Genomic DNA, 17,231 nt, shown 5'->3' on the forward strand with positions numbered 1-17,231 from the left:
AATAGTCACCCAAATCTTCTCTGTAAATACAGCCCCAAAACAAACCTCATCCAGATCTCCATTAAGAAAATCTGACCCCTTTATGTGCATGTCGGCATCTGGACAATACAGATTACATTTGCTATTCACATTGTTTTTCTTTTTTATAGATAACTGTACATCTTTCATTTTTTGAATTAAAGAACATCGAACATAATATGGCCAACTGACTACTTTTGGGTTAAGTGGAAAATTGAGCCAATATGCACCAAATAATTCCATCAAAACATGTATCAGTGATTGAGCTCAAATGTGAATAACTAAATGAAATAACTCCACTGTGGCTCTTTTCCTCTCCTTCCTTGACCTTCTCAGCAGAGCTGAGCGACGTTTGGTCCATCTCCAGCCTCAGCGTCCGGGGGGAGGGGCGGAGTCAGCCAACTTCACCCAATTTACCCACCATTTCCGAGGAGCCGCCAGTCTGAGCCCGGCCAGGCGGAGGCACCAGAGAGGCCAGCGGTAACAGCAAAGACTTTCTGCTGCTTAAACGCTGCCCACTCGAAGCCATTCATCCATTCACTCAGGCTCCATCGCCTACATATTCGCTTCTGCGTTCCAGATGGACGTGAGGGACACATAGTCTACACATTCAGACCACTGCTTCATATGCAAGTAGCCACATACGGAGCAACCAGCATCTTTTAACCGAAAACCAAGGAAAACAGCATTCGTGGAACACTTCTTTAATGAAGTTTTTATGGTGTTAATGGCACGAGAAGCTCCTTGGAGTCCTCTGCTGCTGATGAGGTGAAACACAGGAATGGGATGTATGGATATAACCCATACTGGAGGAAGAAAAATCTCTCTCAGTGCTCGTTCATCAGCATATTCATTACAATGAGGCATCAGCGGATTCATCGGAGTGAGAAATGGAGGAAAACTTACTGTTCTCTGTGTCTGAATATGTGGATAGACATATACGTGTATAGATAAAGATTTTGCTACAATAGGATTTTAATGGTAATGAATTATCATTGAATGTAGCTTATAAACAAGCAACTGCATTTAGCATGAGAGCAAAAAAAAAACCTCTTCGTTCAGCTTCTTTTGCTTATATGGAGTCGCTATGTGATAAAATTACAACCAAATACACAATTACTCAACTTTAAATGTGTAGTCTTAGTAGCTGCACTGGCATGTGAGAACATCTTAAATTTAGTCAATATATGGTTGTTTGCAAAATTTTGAAAAATAAGTTAACACATCTTTTACAGATATATATATATATATATATATTACTGTTTATTATTTGCTGAGTTGAAAACAAAGAAAGAAAATGTGCCTTATCTTTTGCACAGGCCACATTTTGTTTTATTTTTTTCCCCACTATATTAAATTCAGCAAATAAACAGTAATTGTGCATTAAATTCTGCATAGGTTTGTTCTATGTAGAGGATGTATTCACTCATTTAATCTTGGAATTTGACCAGGGGTGCCTAAACTGCCAACTGTATCTAATATTACTCCTTTGGAGGTTGTTAATTAGCATATTAATAAAGTTATTTCTAGGCATTTCTTTTTTTTAAGGAGAAATTGTCTCATTTTGTTGGTAGATAGTTTTGCTTGTTTCAAAACACAATGCAGATAATTTGTTTTTTTCAATACATTAAAATGACTGAAAATAAGTAACGCGCTAGAAATGAGTCACGTAATCTTAGAGAAGTCTTACAACAATCTCATAATGAAAAACATTAAAATATTGACTAGATTAAAGACGATTTCACTCGCCAGGATATCACTTTTTGCTATGAGGCAGCGTGTTGGTCAGTGACAGAGAGAATCACGACCCTGTTTACAGCTGGTCATTTCATACACTGTGAGTATCAAGTATATTTAAAAATGCAGAAGAAAATATGCCTTATACTCATTTATGCCAGATTTAGCCCATTCGTGTCCACCTACATTTAGTACGAGGTGGAAAAATGCTGCAGAATGTGTTTGGATTGCACTGAAGTGCTGTAATGGTGCAGTAGTACAACAGTGAGTTCCGGCCACACAAGCTGATTGGTTGAGAGGCGTCTAACTGCACTGATATTTCACCATAACGTCACAGGTTTTTCGCAATCACTGTATCACTTTGCTGAGATGCTGTTGCTAAGCAATGACTTTGACAGCTGTAGGATCTGTCACTTTTTTCACTGAACATTGAACATTTTCACTTCGTACTTTGCCACAAACAGAAAACGGCACTTTTAAGATCACATTTGACCGACAGCCGATTTGGTCAGACTCTGAAGATGAGACGACAAACTGTTGTCACCACTGAGCAGCTTTTCAGTCAGCAGCTGTGACAGAAGAACAGCTAAAAAACCTGGAATCAGCCAGAAATGAACCCAACACCATTCGTCGTCTGATTCTTCAGAGTCTGATCAAATCAGACTGAGCCATATAACTGACCCGATAAAAAACAAAAAGCTGCTCAGTGGTGACGACAGTTTGGGAATTTAGTGTAAGGAGCTGGAGAACGACCTGCCGGCTGTGAAGCGAGTGGGTGGAGCTTGTTACTCTGACGCAGCAACAAGCTGCTTGTTAAGGAACTTTAATTTGGAGAAAGGAACTGAACATTAAAAACAGAAAACATAGAGAAAATCGGAAAATTCAACCTGAAAATTAATGGGTTAAATCCAACCACTTAAAACTTTTCACATGTATTTTAACCAGATGTTGTGTGCCTTTCAACATTTCATGACCAAAATCCCTCCCGATACATTCCATTATAACACACGATCCATGACTGTGATGATTCAGTTGGAAGCTAATCAGCCGTGGAGGTCAAGCGTGGTTGTTTGGTATGAACAGAAAACAATGAATGACCAGAGCAGAAAGAAGGATCAACACAGGCCCCTGACCAGCAGTGTATGAGCTGATCTGCACCATTTAAAGCAATTGATTTTAGTCCAACTAACCCAAGACCACCCAGCATGAGCATGTACGGTTAACGTCTCATTAGGAACCAATCTGAATACAAGTCACATGAAATGGCCAGGTGTATACAGGGTCAAAAGATTGGTGGTTTTACGTCATAATCTTAATGTGCTTATCTGTCACCACTAAGACTAATGCGAGATGAATAAGACAATCTGTGTTCTAACAGGATTAAAATTGGTTTGCAAAATATGCAATTACATAAGGAGCCTGAAGCTGTAAAAAGGTCTTCTCAACTTCATATAGTATCTGATTACATGGCTCGAGTTGACTCAACTTAAGGACACCAGAGTTCACCCAACTCAAACTTCTTACTTGTGGCAAAAATTCTCCCAGCTACTGTTTCTAGGTCTGCATCTCAGTTAGATACACGAAACTGAATGTGTTTTTATTACTCAATTTCTCCACTAGCTGGCGCTCCTTCTATCACACAATCCCATCCAGTATACTCTCCTCTTGGGCTTCTGGATATGGACAGCTGTGGTGTTGCTAGGATTCAAACTTACAACCTCCCGATGTTGGGATGAATTATGGCACAGCTACTCCACTTGAGATGATGGCATCCTTTACCGTTAAAACAACAGATATTTTCTAGTGTTTTAAACATTTGTAGACACAAAATCTGAGCTGAGGACACAAGTTCGCACAAGTAAATACAATTAACCTACTTTTATAGTCATCTTCCTCACTAGCCAGGACTCTTTCCATCACACTATCCTGCTAGACATCTTTCCTCTTGTGTACTCACTTACTTGTGTACTTGATGGCTGTGGCATCACTGGGGCTCAAACTTATGGCCTCCTGTTGGGGAGGCAGCTTACTCCACTGCACCACTTAGAAACTATGCCATGCTTAACCGTTAAATCAACAAATATTTTCTAGTGTGTTAAACAACTGTAGACACAAAATCTGAGCTGCTTCATGTGTCCCTGAGTGGTGCAGTGGACGAAGTCGCCATCCCAACAGGAGGTTATGAGTTTGAGGCCCGGTGATGCCCCAGTCATCCGTAAGTGAGTACCCAAGAGGAAAGATGTCTAGCAGGATAGTTTGATGGAAAGAGTCCTGGCTAGTGGGGAAATTGGGTATAAAATCAGGCTTATTATTTTACCTAACCTTTGACTCAAGAAGTTTGAGTTGTGCGAACTTGTGTCCTCAAGTTGAGTCAATGCAAGAAATACCATGTAATCAGTAGCTATATCAATTTGAGCTGAGATGACCTCTCATTTTTAACAGTGTGGCCACATATCGTTGCTGCCAGGACAACACCTTTTATATCGTCTGCCTTTTACTGCATCATTCAAATAATCGCCCTGCTTATTGTGTGGATGTTTTATGATGACTGGACCTATAAAAATGGCCTAAAATGACTCAGAATGTTTGTCCTTCCTTGGCGATAAAGGTTTTGTTCTGACAGCCACAATATGGAAACCAAGCTGCAGAAACAGCTGTGCGTTCATGTTTGTGATGTCACAACCAGTGGCTAAAGTGAATTTTTTTCCAAAACCAAACAAAATGAAAATTAAGACATAGATAAAGAGTAAATATACTGTTTTATAATGTGGCTCCAGGCCAACACTAGTGCTCGAGACACTGCAGCACTTTTTCAGACATTGCACCCGATGCACTTTCATACGTGAGCTGCTACAGTAAACATACAGCCAACTCAGCAGCCGCTCATTCAGTGAGGAATGCTGTGTGTTTTTAGTCTACACTCCACATATCAGGTTCCCAGTAAAGAGATGAATAAGGCCTTGCCTGCTACATGAAATGTGACAGCGAGTATGATTTATATTTATTACATTGTCTTAATTCATTTATTTTATTGTAACTATTGTATGGCTGTAAATATCATCATAATGGAATTAAAAAAAGGTATTCTGATTAAGAAACATCATTTAACCTTCTTACTGTGATTTTTTTCAACTACCAGTCACTCACCATTGAACAAAATGGAAATATTTGCACTGTAAACAGAGCCGCGGAATGGCTGCTTTTTCCCAGAAATTAATGACCATGCCTTGAAAATATAGAAAGTCTTACACACTATAACATGTATGGAGTACACAAGCCCTCAGTGTACAGTGTACAGCCAGCAGTGTTTCACTGCTTCATAATGTCAAACTACACCACTGCATTCCACACTTTGCATTGTGCTTGGTGATGTAAGGTGTGGGTGCAGCTGCTCGGCCATGGAAACCCATTCCATGAGTTTCTCTACGCTGTTCTTGAGATGATCTGAAGGCCACATGAAATTGGGAGGTCTGTAGTGATTGACTCTGCAGAAAGTTGGCGACCTCTGCACACTATGCACCTCAGCATCTGCTGACCCCGCTCTGTCATTTCACGTGGCCGACCACTTCCTGGCTGAGTTGCTGTCGTTCCCAATCGCTTCCACTTTGTTATAATCCCACTGACGGTTGACTGTGGAATATTTAGTAGTGAGGAAATTTCATGACTGGACTTGTTGCACAGGTGGCGTCTGATCACGGTACCACGCTGGAATTCACTGAGCTCCTGAGAGCGACCCATTCTTTCACTAATGTTTGTAGAAGCAGTCTGCAGGCCTAGGGGCTTAGCTTTATACACCTGTGGCCATGGAAGTGATTGGAACACCTGAATTCACTGATTTGGATGGGTGACTGAATACTTTTGGAAATATAGTGTACTTGGATAACTTGAAAGGTAAAGATTTATGAAGCAAACAAAATAGCTCACTGTGAACATCCATTTTTTTGGCAGCCTTAAATAGCTGAGATTGTGTAAACGCTCTGAAGTGGGGAGCGCAAAGTTCCGAGGATGATTTCCCCATCATCCTGAATGTAGAATACGTGTATTAATCTCATAATAGGAGCAAACCATGCTGTGATTTAGGCTGTAGAGCACTGTACAAAAGTCAGAGACCACCTTTCATTTATTTAACTGCCAGTCAAAATGGCCATTAAGTACAAGCTATTCATTTTTCAGGAGATATTCCTGAGGAAATCTGGTAAAAGATAGCCCACTTGTATAAGGAAGAAGACAAAGAAAAGTAAACGAAAAACAGCACTTATCAAAACTGGACAAACCCTTAACAACCACCTGGAAGAGCTGGTCAACCCCAAAACTGCCCCCATCAGATAAACAGCACTGAAAGCTTTGATCTCTGAGAGAGAGGAGAAAACCAAGCTGCTTCAGATCTGAAAACATCCACAGGTGTTTCTGTCCATCCTTCCACTGTGAGAAGACCACTGAGCACTGTGGGTCTGAAAGGATGTGTAGCTGATCAAGAAGAACCTCACTGAGAAAAGGAGACGGACACATCAAACAAAGAAACTGAACGATGGACTGACCACCCCAGGGTCCAGACCTCAGTATCACCTCAGTATCACTGGGTTTGATTACTTCAGGAAATCATCAACCAGCTTCTAAGACTGAGCTTTGGAGGCGTGTCTGCAGATTTCTTTCAAGAACTAATAGCAAATCTTCTGAAAAGAATGGAAGCTGGAAAAACAAATCAGTAAATAAATCAGTTTTTTCTCAAGCTGAAAAATATTTGTACTTGCATACAATTTTGACTAGAAATTAAATAAATCCCAGTACTGTAGTTTGGCCTGATATACCTGAAGCAACTTGACAGCCCCAATATTCTGACACATCATTTGAATCATCTCAGGTCAAATAAACATATCGCTGTTGTCGGAACAAAACCTTGTATGTCCAAAGCATTAACTTTACAGGAGAAGGAAAAAACCTACTTCAGTTTTAATGGAAGTCAGTGGAACCAGAATTTTTTGTAAGTCATTTTGGGCCATTTCTTTTGGTCCATCCACCATGAAATTTACATACAGTGTAAAGAGCAACAGGCATTTTCAAATTATGTCAAAAACTGAAAAACGACAAAAATGGAGATCCGAGGTTTTGTCCTGACAGCAGCGATACGTGAAATGATAAAATGATCTTTGAACCTTTAATTTAGCTGCATATCTACACAACATGGAGGAGGACCAGGGTAAGAACACAAAGGACACTCTAAAGACAATCCCAGAACCAAAATAAACACCAGCTACGCAGATCCTAGAACAGTTACAGGTCAGCCTTTGAAAGTGTTAATAAGCCACATTAAAAATAAGGTTCACAAACTAGGTTCATCCACATTCCAGCCCCTCTCGTTACACAGATACGACTATGAAATAAGGCCATGAGATTCAAAACTTTCTCACTGTTAGAACGTCAGCCTAACAATCCTTCAGCTTAAACAATGAAGCGCTGACTCTTCTGAGATTTCTTTGACCCAACATTTAAAAAAAATAGAAGCCTAAAATAAGCAGATTATTCCATTACCCATTACTAAACTATTTCACAGTGTTCACACCTATAAAACATACAGGACTTACACACACAGTTGAAAAATTAACAAATTAAGGCTTCCAACAGAAAGCGAAGATATAAAAATGCTGCAGTCAGTTTAGAGTTCAGAGATACAACTCATACAAACCCTTCCACCACACCTCTTATCCATGTGCTCTAAACTGCCACAGCTATAGCTGAGAAAATAACATATTATTATGGTTGGAACATCCAAACCACCCTGATTTTTTTCAGAAGGTGGGCTGCATCATAAATTAAAGGGGTGCTCTGGCCAAAATGAATAATATAACCATCGCTACATCTGTTGAAAACATGCCTATTCACATTTTACAGCATTGTCACTGGAGATTTTCTAGTTTAAAGACTAAATCCCCTTCTGATGACGTATGCTGAAGGTGGGAGGTGCTTTGGGGTGATTTTTTGGGCTTTTTTGGGCCTAAGTGGCTATGCTAGCTGTTAGAATTACTTTAGCACTGTAGGGGTCCTAATGGTTGGATAATATATTTGCCTAATGCATGCTGGGTATTGTAGTGAGACAACACTGATGGACAAAAGAGGACACAAAAATATGAACTGTGTCAACCCGAAGAGGCTGTACTGCACAATGTTACATAATGGGAAAAAATGACAAATATTAACATGGTAAAATGATGGTTCTGGGCCACAATGCCCCATTAGACATTACACAACTTCAGCCCAGAGTAAAAACTGTCCAGAAAGAGAGCAGGTGAGTGAGGGTCTCGTTGGGCACTTGCTTTTTGTGGAAACCCCTAAATGAGTGCATCACTGCTGCGCCTAATTATGTTCATAGGAATTTATCGATGCTGACGGATGAAAACCTTGCATCTCCAAAATAGTAACTTTACAGGAGAAGGAAAAAACCTACTTCATTTGTAATGCAAGTCAATGGAACCAGACATTTTCCCCAAGGCATTTTGGGCCGTTTCTTTTGGTCCATTCATCATTAAAATTTGCACACAACGTAAAGAGTAACAGGCAATTTCAAATTATGTATAAAATTGAAAAGAAATAGATACAAGGGACACAAGGTTTTGTTCTGACAGCAGCGATATGTTCATAATTCATGGGTGTACTTCTAATAGTTGTAAAAATGACATTGTACCCAAATTACTGGTAAATGCTTTCTTGCATAATTCAAAACATAAAGACTCTGCAGCTCATTTATAACCTGCTTTCAGCTGCACTCTGTCCATAACGCTCACATGCACTATCAGCAGAGCAACCGTCCCACGAAGCCACTTAATCATCAATGTTTGTGTCACAGAATCAGGTTCAATGCACATACAAGAAGTGCACTGAAAATGTTTCCTTATCTGTCTATACCTCAGTGTTTGTTCTCTCTTATTCACTTCTTTTCATCTTATTTCTTTTGCTTGCATATTTTTGTCACCTATTTAACTTTCTGTTCTTCTCTCTTGTTTTCCTTGTTATTTATATGCATCATTGCTGGGCTGTGCTCTTTATTGTTGATGATCTCTAGAGCCACCTTGAGCTTTGTAAAGGCGCTATATAAATAAAATGTATTATTATCATTATGTTTATTATCAGAGGCGGGAGGCTAGGAGCTTTATGGCCGGTAGCTCAGTCTCCAGCCCCAGGTCCAGTCAGAGGTAGGTGTCCTCAGTGGAGGGAGAAGAAATGGCATCATCATCATCATCGTCATCAAGGTTGGGGTATCCGGAGCCCAGGGAGCTAGCGGAGGGGCTGCGGCTCATCCTCCACAGCTGCCACGCGAAGGTCCGGCTCCAGCTGCACGGCTGGCCCATGGGCCGCAGCAGACGCACCAGCTCCGCCGCCTCCCGCCAGTAAGACGTTCACTTGCTGTGCCCCCGCGAGCTCCGCTGCTTACTCATGGTGGTCAGCATCTGGCTGATGTAGGACGTCAGCAGGTCATCCATTTTGTAGCCCTGTTAAGGACAAATGGGGAAAACAGATCCTTCACTCTGATCGTTAAGTTCAGCATCATTCTCCACCAAACACCATCATTCTTCAACAATCATTCACCAACACACACCAATGCTGTCCAGCCATAGTTACATAAACACTTTCTCCAACAGACACCATCGTTTTTCTTGCAAAGACCATCATTCAACATCAATCACCTTCGTACTCTATCAAACACCACCGATTCTATCAATCACTCCCCATCAAACAACACTGTTCTCCATCAAACATCACCATTCTCCATCAAACAAAACATCACCATTCTCCATCAAACACCTTAATTCTCCAGCAATCATTTCCCACCAAACACCATCATTCTCTATCAATCCTTCTCCACCAAACACCATCATTCTGCATCAAACACCATCATTCTGCATCAAACAGCATCATTCTCCATCAAACAGTATCATTCTTCATCAAACAAAAAAAACATCATTCTCCATCAAACACCACCATTCTCCCTCAATAATTCTCCATCAAACACCATCATTCTCCATCAAACAAAACACCACCATTCTCCATCAAACAGCATCATTCTCCATCAAAAAAACACCACCATTCTCCATCAGTCATTTCCCATAAAACATCATCGTTCTTCATCAAACACCACCATTCTCCATCAATCATTCCCCATCAAACACCATCATTCTGCCTCAAACAAAACACCAAAATTCTCTATCAATCACTCCCCATCAAACACCATCACTTTCCATCAAACAAAACATCATTCTCCAACAAAACACCATCATTCTCTCATAAACATTATTGTCCATCAAACACCTTTGTTCTCTGAAAATATTAGTGTCCAACAAACACCATCATTCCCTATCACACCATCATTCTCTATCAAGCACCTTCATTCTCCATCAAACATCATTCTCCATCAAACACCAATCTATCTCCATCAAACACCATCATTCTCCATCAGGCACCTTCATTCTCCATCAAACAAAACATCATTCTCCATCAAACACCAACATTCTCCACCAAACACCTGGATTCTACATGGTGAGTCAAAAAAGTCACAGGACACCTATTTATTTTATTTTTTATGCTGTCACAAGCCACAAGGTGCTGAAGGTAGTGTTTGTTGTGGGTTTTCTCAGCATACACAATTTGTTTGAGATGAACCCAGAGATAAAAGTTGATAATAAAATAAAAAATAAAATAAGATGAAACACTGTCCTGTGACTTTTGACTCACCCTGTATATTGAACACCAACATAGAAACACCATAATTCTCCAAGAAAGTCCATAATTTTCTGACAAACTCAACAGTTTCCAACAAACCATTATTTTAAATGTGGCTAGTGGCTTTAGTATTCATCCCAAGCCAAATAAACCAACATTAGTGCAGAAAGAACATTCTAGAGCATCGGTACCTAAAGACCCTGCATGCTGAAGCAGAGATGTTTAGTGAGGGGCCTGGTCACTTCTTATTTCCCCCATTATATCAAAAACAGGAATGCAAAGGGCACCCGCAAGTGTGTGCTCAATGAATGGGAGTCAATGGAGAGCAACGACTAAAAACAAAACATTAAAATAGTTTCTAATCACTCGCCCAGAACGTTTTTTTAATTTTAGAAAGTAAAAGCAAAGTATTTTCCTTTTTTGTACAGCAACAGGATGCTAACATTACTGCTACTGAGTGCTGATTGGTTGGTGAGTGGAGCAGCTCATTGGCTGTTTGCACTCACTGACGTCATGGACGTTCATCAGGCGCCGTTTTAAACTCCTATAACTTGAGTTTAAAAGCTCTTAAAAATATAACAGTAATGTTAAAATGTTTTATGATGTTCTCTGCTCAGGAAATTAATGAATTATTTTACATAAACAAATGTTTAATCATTTATAAACTATCATTTCACTCAAATGCTCCATATTAACCCATTCATTTTGGACTCGGGACCCCTCTAGTGCTTGAGAAACCTGGAAAACATTACAAAGTGGAAATTCTCCTGGCTGTACATATTTTTCCCTACTCTAACACCCAGACACTAGCACAAGAGGGGTGTTTATTCATTGAAGAGCATATTTGGTTTGAACTACACTCGGCAGGAAGGTATACCTCCAGAACAAGGGCTGGTGAATACTTTTATAGAGACTTCCAGGGCAGCAAACACAAGTACAGAAGAGTTTGGGTTTGTTGGAGAACTCTGAGTTGATATGCTCTGGGCTCATGAGCATCATTTTATTCTGTAGAATTCAACAGTAGCCACATTAGTAGGCTATTTAACAACAGTAGCCACATTTACATGCTGCCTAATAATCTGTTAATAATCCGACTAATAGCTCAATCGGAATAAAACATGTCCATGTATACACTTCTAGTCCGACTGAGGCCATTCGGAATACAGTTTCTGATTGAGGTGGGCAATCCTGTAAATAATCTGTTAAACAGAAGAATAACAACCATATAAACGCCTGTATCTGATTACATTCCCTATCAGAAAGTTTAAGTCCATTCTGCATGTGCATCACATCATAGTGAGAGTTTATTTCGTTCAACACGGTGGAGCAGAAACTGGTCTACAGAGGAGACGAAGTTCATGCTCTGATCTTTAAAAGATGGTGGTGGGTCCAGCTTATGTGTCTCAGAACACAACGTCTTCCTCTTTGCCTTCTTTAATAAGGACATGTGAAGGACGTTTTCCTGAATCTGACATCATTTTAAAGCAGTTAAAAACACAATCACTGTTCACTGCTGCTCATCTCACTGACTGGACTTGTCATGGTAACGTTTATTCTAAGTGGTTCTCCATGCATACAAGTCACTTTGGATCAGACTACTTTTAGTGAGCATGTAAACTGAGATTTTCATCAGATTGTTGAGTAGAGTGAGAATAAAATCCCCAGTTTCAATCTGTAATCGGAATGTACTCAATCAAACTTGCATGTAAACATAGCCAGTATAGAAATACTCCTCTCACCAGCGAGGTTTCACAAAGCAGCTTGCTTCCTCTCACAAGGTTGCCGATGGTGATGTGGAAGTATGTGTTTCCGCTGCTCCAGTTGGAGATCTTTGTGAAGGGGTGGGTGGTCAAAATGTCCTGGGACAACACAGAGAGAGGACAACATTTTATTCAAAAGTCATTCAGCTACACTCTTATAGAAACTCTCTCACACAGATGCGCATACCTTGGTCTTTGGGTCTATGAGGCTCACTCCGTGTTTGTTGATGGCTATCAGTAAGATCTCAGGGAAGTTGGGCTCAGTGGTTTGCTGCAGGTGGGGGAAATGAGAGGAGATGAAGTCACTGTGCCCTCACTGTGCCAATCAGCTCTCTGTTTAACACCAGGGAGCCTGCCTTGGCACTGCCAGCCTTGCCACCTCAGCCACACAGATGTAGGCGACAATTCTGGGTCATTAAGCTTATGGTTCTGTAATGTTCTGGTACAAAATGTGACCCATGTTTCTATGTGCCATCAGTTCCAAGACTTTAATGGATATACAAGATTGAAACAGCTCTATTCCATATGTGTGTGTATATATATATATGTACACCCATCAGGCATAACATTATGACCACCTACTTGTTTCTACACTCATTGTCCATTTTATCAGCTCCACTTACTGTATAGCTGCACTTTGTAGTTCTACAGTTACAGACTGTAGTCCATCTGTTTCTCTGAAACTTTGTTACTCTGTTCTTCAGTGGTCAGGATCAGCACACAGCACTGCTGTGACTGATCCACTCAGACCAGCACAACACACACTAACGACACCACCACCACATCAGTGTTACTGCAGCGCTGAGAATGACCTACCACCCAAATAGTACCTGCTCTGTGAGGCTCCATGGGGGTCCTGACCACTGAAGAACAGGGTAAAAGGGGGTAACAAAGTATCAGAGAAACAGATGGACTACAGTCTGTAACTGTAGAACTACAAAGTGCAGCTATACAGTAAGTGGAGCTGATAAAATGGACAACGAGCGTAGAAACAAGGAGGTGGTCATAATGTTATGCCTGATCGGTGTCTGTGTTACATTATTATCTCATGATTATTAAAATGTTTCAATGTACGATTGAAACTCTCTGTCTTTCTTTAATAAGGACATGTGAAGGACAATTTCCTCATTCTGACATCGTGTTAAAGCTATTAAAAGCACAACTGAGCCAACTTATAAGACAAAGTTTATTTAACCATCAAGTTCACTGGTGATTTTGGATAGTAAATACAACCCCAATTCCAATGAAGTTGGGACATTGTGTAAAACATAAATAAAAACATTGTGTTCAAATGGATAAACTTTATTGTTTTTTGTAAATATTCACTCATTTTGAATTTGATGCCTGCAACACGTTCCAAAGAAGTTGGGACAGGGGCAAGAAAAGACTGGGAAAGTTGAGGAATGCTCAAAAAACACCTGTTTGGAACATTCCACAGGTGAAAAGGTTCATTGGAAACAGGTGAGTGTAAAAACCGACATCATTCTGTAACGGATATTACCACATGGGCTCAGGAACACTTCAGAAAACCACTGTCAGTGAACACAGTTCGTCGCTCCATCTACAAGTGCAAGTTAAAACTCTGCCATGCAAAGCGAAAGCCATAAATCAACAACACCCAGAAACGCTGCTGGCTTCTCTGGGCCCGAGCTCATCTGAGATGGACTGACACAAAGTGGAAAAGTGTCCTGTGGTCTGACGAGTCCACATTTCAAATTGTTTTTGGAAATCATGGATGTCGTGTCCTCCGGGCCAAAGAGGAAAAGGACTGTCTGGATTGTTATCAGTGCAAAGTTCAAAAGCCAGCATATCTGATGGTGTGGGGGTTTTAGTGCCCATGGCATGGGTAACTTGCACATCTGTGAAGGCACCATTAATGCTGAAAGGTACATACAGGTTTTGGAGCAACATATGCTGCCATCCAAGCAACGTCTTTTTCAGGGACGTCCTGCTTATTTCAGCAAGACAATGCCAAGCCACATTCTGCACGTGTTACAACAGCGTGGCTTCGTAGTAAAAGAGTGTGGGTACTAGACTGGCCTGCCTGCAATCCAGACCTGTCTCCCATTGTCTCAAAATGTGTGCCGCATTATGAAGCGCAAAATATGACAAAGGAGACCCCGGACTGTTGAGCAGCTGAAGTTGTACATCAAGCAAGAATGGAAAAAAATTCCACCTACAAAGCTTCAACAATTAGTGTCCTCAGTTCCCAAACACTTATTGAGTGTTGTTAAAAGGAAAGGTGATGTAACACAGCGGTAAACATGCCCCTGTCCCAACTTCTATGAACGTGCTCCAGGCATCAAATTCAAAATGAGTGAATATTTGCAAACAACAATAAAGTTTATCTGTTTGAACATTAAATATCTTGTCTTTGTAGTGTATTCAATTGAATATAAGTTGTTAAAGATTTGCAAATCATCGTATTCGGTTTTTATTTATGTTTTACACAACGTCCCAACTTCATTGGAATTGGGGTTGTAAAATGAAGGTATTTGTGTTGTAGATATGGTGACCCATGGCTCCTAACCTGTCTAGTTACAGTTTGTAATGAATGAACATCGGACCATTCCGAATGAGCTTGTTTACATGTCAATGATTGATTTAAGCATTGATTTAAGATATTTTGATACAACAGTATCAAGTTACACAGAACATTCCAAAAGAAAGTATGAAGTTTCATTCCAACAGTTTGATCTGGTGGTCAATAATCTGACATATAACAGTGTTAGTCAATGCTGTAGACCTGCATGTATCAGTAAAGTAAGACTTACCTTCACTTCAAAGAAAGCAGAGCCAAACGTGGGCCACTTGAAAATGATCTTCAGAAACATGAGCTTGGCCTCCTCCCTCGACTTGCCAGCATGCTTATTGAAGTACGCCACAATTGACTGCAGTAGAAGTTTGGACAATCAACATTTCAGACACAATAAAAAACTATAAGAAAAAGAGCTCTACTGCAGTCTGACAGCAGGTGGAAGTGGAGGTGAAGAAAGTGCACAACTGGACAAGAACTGCCCAACATACTTTGCAGTAAGAAACGCACCCGCTTCCAGTCGTCAGGAGAGAGCTGGCGGATCAGGTCCTGAGGAATCAGCTCTTTCAGCATTTTAGGGATGCTGGGAAAGTAGGATTTGTCGTCTTCAAATTTGACTCGGTAGATCAGGGCTGCCAGCTGGAAGACTTCGTCTCGGGAGCATTTGTGGTAACCGCGAAGATACTTAGGAAGCTCCTGGATGGAGGCAGCATTACAGATGGGATTACATGCAGTTTCATAAAGCACACACAAAACACCAGTGGTGGACAGTAACTGAGTAAATGTAATTAGTTTCTGTACTTTTTCGTGTATCTGTACTGAAGTTTTTCCGTTATTGGGCGACTTTTCACTTTCACTCCACTACATTTCAAAGTCTAATAGCTGACTTTTTCCTCCACTACATTTTGAGAAATCTGTCGTTCCTTTTGGTTTCTGTGTGTATAAAAATGTAACATGTCAAAACGAAAGAAGCAAGAGCACCAATCAGGGCACAGCGGTCACTTTGTTTAGAGCTGGTTTTGACCTGTTGGTCATACCGACCCAGTGCAGCACACGGTTCAATGTCAGTGCAGAAGCGTAAAATTTTGAGAGAGTCAGTTCAACATAAATGATGAACTAACCTAACTTTGTGTAAATAGAGCACAATATAGAAATATGTCCACATATGCAGTCGTGACTGACGCGGCTTTTTTCTGAATTTATACAAACACCATTTCATTTTATAGTAAATTAGTTTGGGCTGGTTTATGTTTATGAACAGAGACCAACAGATCAATATAGTAAAGGAGCTCATTTGTGATCCTGAGTTTAAAGCCAGTTTTTATTAAACTTAAACTTGGAACTAAGTTGTAACTAAATCTTAAACTGAAACTGCTTGTGTGTAAAAAGTGATTTCAGAGCCACTCGGTTCTCCCTGATGGAAACTGTTTACCTTCAGTGTTTTGTGCTTATGATCATTTTAATAGACGTCAGCGTCACTAATTAATGACGTTCTATTAAAATGATGACATTAGAGCCATAATTAATCTTTTAGTACCTTTATTTTCTACTTCATTACATTTGAAGGTAAATTCTTTAGTACTTTTACTCAAGTGGAGGTCTAAAGGGAGGAACTTCTACTTTTACTGGAGTAATATTTTACCTTGGGTGTCTCTACTTTAACTCAATTACATGTTTTGTGTACTTCATTCACCACTGCAAACAAAGCTCACCGACACAACACCCAGCAGAAAATTTCATATGAAAAGTTTTATCTGAGCAGAAGTGAGGACAACCACGAGCTGTGATTGTTCTAAGGTCACCTCAAGCCAACTCACCTGGTAGTAATGGAAAATAGAGTCAGCGAAAGAGTCCTTTCCAGGAACTGTGTTAGTCCACAGCTTCTTCATGAAGAACACCTGGTATGTCAACGAAGGCACTATACCTGGCGAGCAGTGGGAGACAAAGTCTTTATTCAAGCCAGAGTTAAAAGCTTGACCTATGAAATCAAACTTGAATGAATCCCCTATTTCTTAACATTTGTAGTCTGTCTAGCAATAAACTAAAGCTGTTATCTTTTGCACTGGTGATCTGAATCTGAGAGCATCACACACTTCAGTTTGTCATAGAATTTATTGTCTTTTTATCGTGAGGGTGCTCACACTAGACAACAAGGCAAAGAGAGTGTATAACACACATAATGAGTCTGGGCTACGAATAAGAACTCAAGCTCCCAGAACTCCTCAGAGGTCACATCACAAGCACAGCTAAACTTACTGGACCAGTTTGAGCTTCTGTGTGCAGTGAAAGCACAAACTGGGGATTAATGTAGGATTCAGAAGCGCTCCTACTGAGAAAGCTGGAGAAATATTTCACGACAAACTCACAGCTGAGCTGAAACTGTAAAGACAAACATAAACATGATAACAGCTCTTATCTGCCTGTGTTTTACACACAGCTCCTCTGTTCAGACAGTTTGCGTGTCGTAA

The 17,231-nt window shown here is 40.4% G+C and overlaps 2 protein-coding genes across 7 annotated transcripts in view; one reads left to right on the plus strand and one right to left on the minus strand.

Moving 5' to 3' along the window:
• The window catches only part of gdpd4a (glycerophosphodiester phosphodiesterase domain containing 4a), a 63,727-nt gene extending 62,596 nt beyond the window's left edge, over nt 1-1,131 (plus strand). For 2 of the 4 annotated variants that reach the window (XM_017704175.2, XM_037539749.1), the window contains one exon: nt 355-1,131. In XM_017704175.2, the coding sequence (XP_017559664.1) occupies nt 355-363 (9 nt within the window). In that variant the 3' untranslated portion in view covers nt 364-1,131. The remainder of the gene's footprint in view (nt 1-354) is intronic. The other 2 variants (XM_037539748.1, XM_037539750.1) reach the window with 1 other exon arrangement.
• Nucleotides 1,132-6,798: 5,667 nt separating this feature from the next.
• The window catches only part of myo7aa (myosin VIIAa), a 105,548-nt gene continuing 95,115 nt past the window's right edge, over nt 6,799-17,231 (minus strand). For all 3 annotated transcript variants that reach the window (XM_017704180.2, XM_017704179.2, XM_037540159.1), the window contains 6 exons: nt 16,581-16,687; nt 15,274-15,459; nt 15,002-15,118; nt 12,415-12,498; nt 12,207-12,326; nt 6,799-9,239 (listed from right to left, as the gene is read on the minus strand). In XM_017704180.2, coding sequence (XP_017559669.1) covers nt 9,147-9,239; nt 12,207-12,326; nt 12,415-12,498; nt 15,002-15,118; nt 15,274-15,459; nt 16,581-16,687 — 707 coding nt within the window. In that variant the 3' untranslated portion in view covers nt 6,799-9,146. The remainder of the gene's footprint in view (nt 9,240-12,206; nt 12,327-12,414; nt 12,499-15,001; nt 15,119-15,273; nt 15,460-16,580; nt 16,688-17,231) is intronic.

This window comes from Pygocentrus nattereri, chromosome 7 (genome assembly GCF_015220715.1).
Source record: "Pygocentrus nattereri isolate fPygNat1 chromosome 7, fPygNat1.pri, whole genome shotgun sequence".
Taxonomy (NCBI): Eukaryota; Metazoa; Chordata; class Actinopteri; order Characiformes; family Serrasalmidae; genus Pygocentrus; species Pygocentrus nattereri.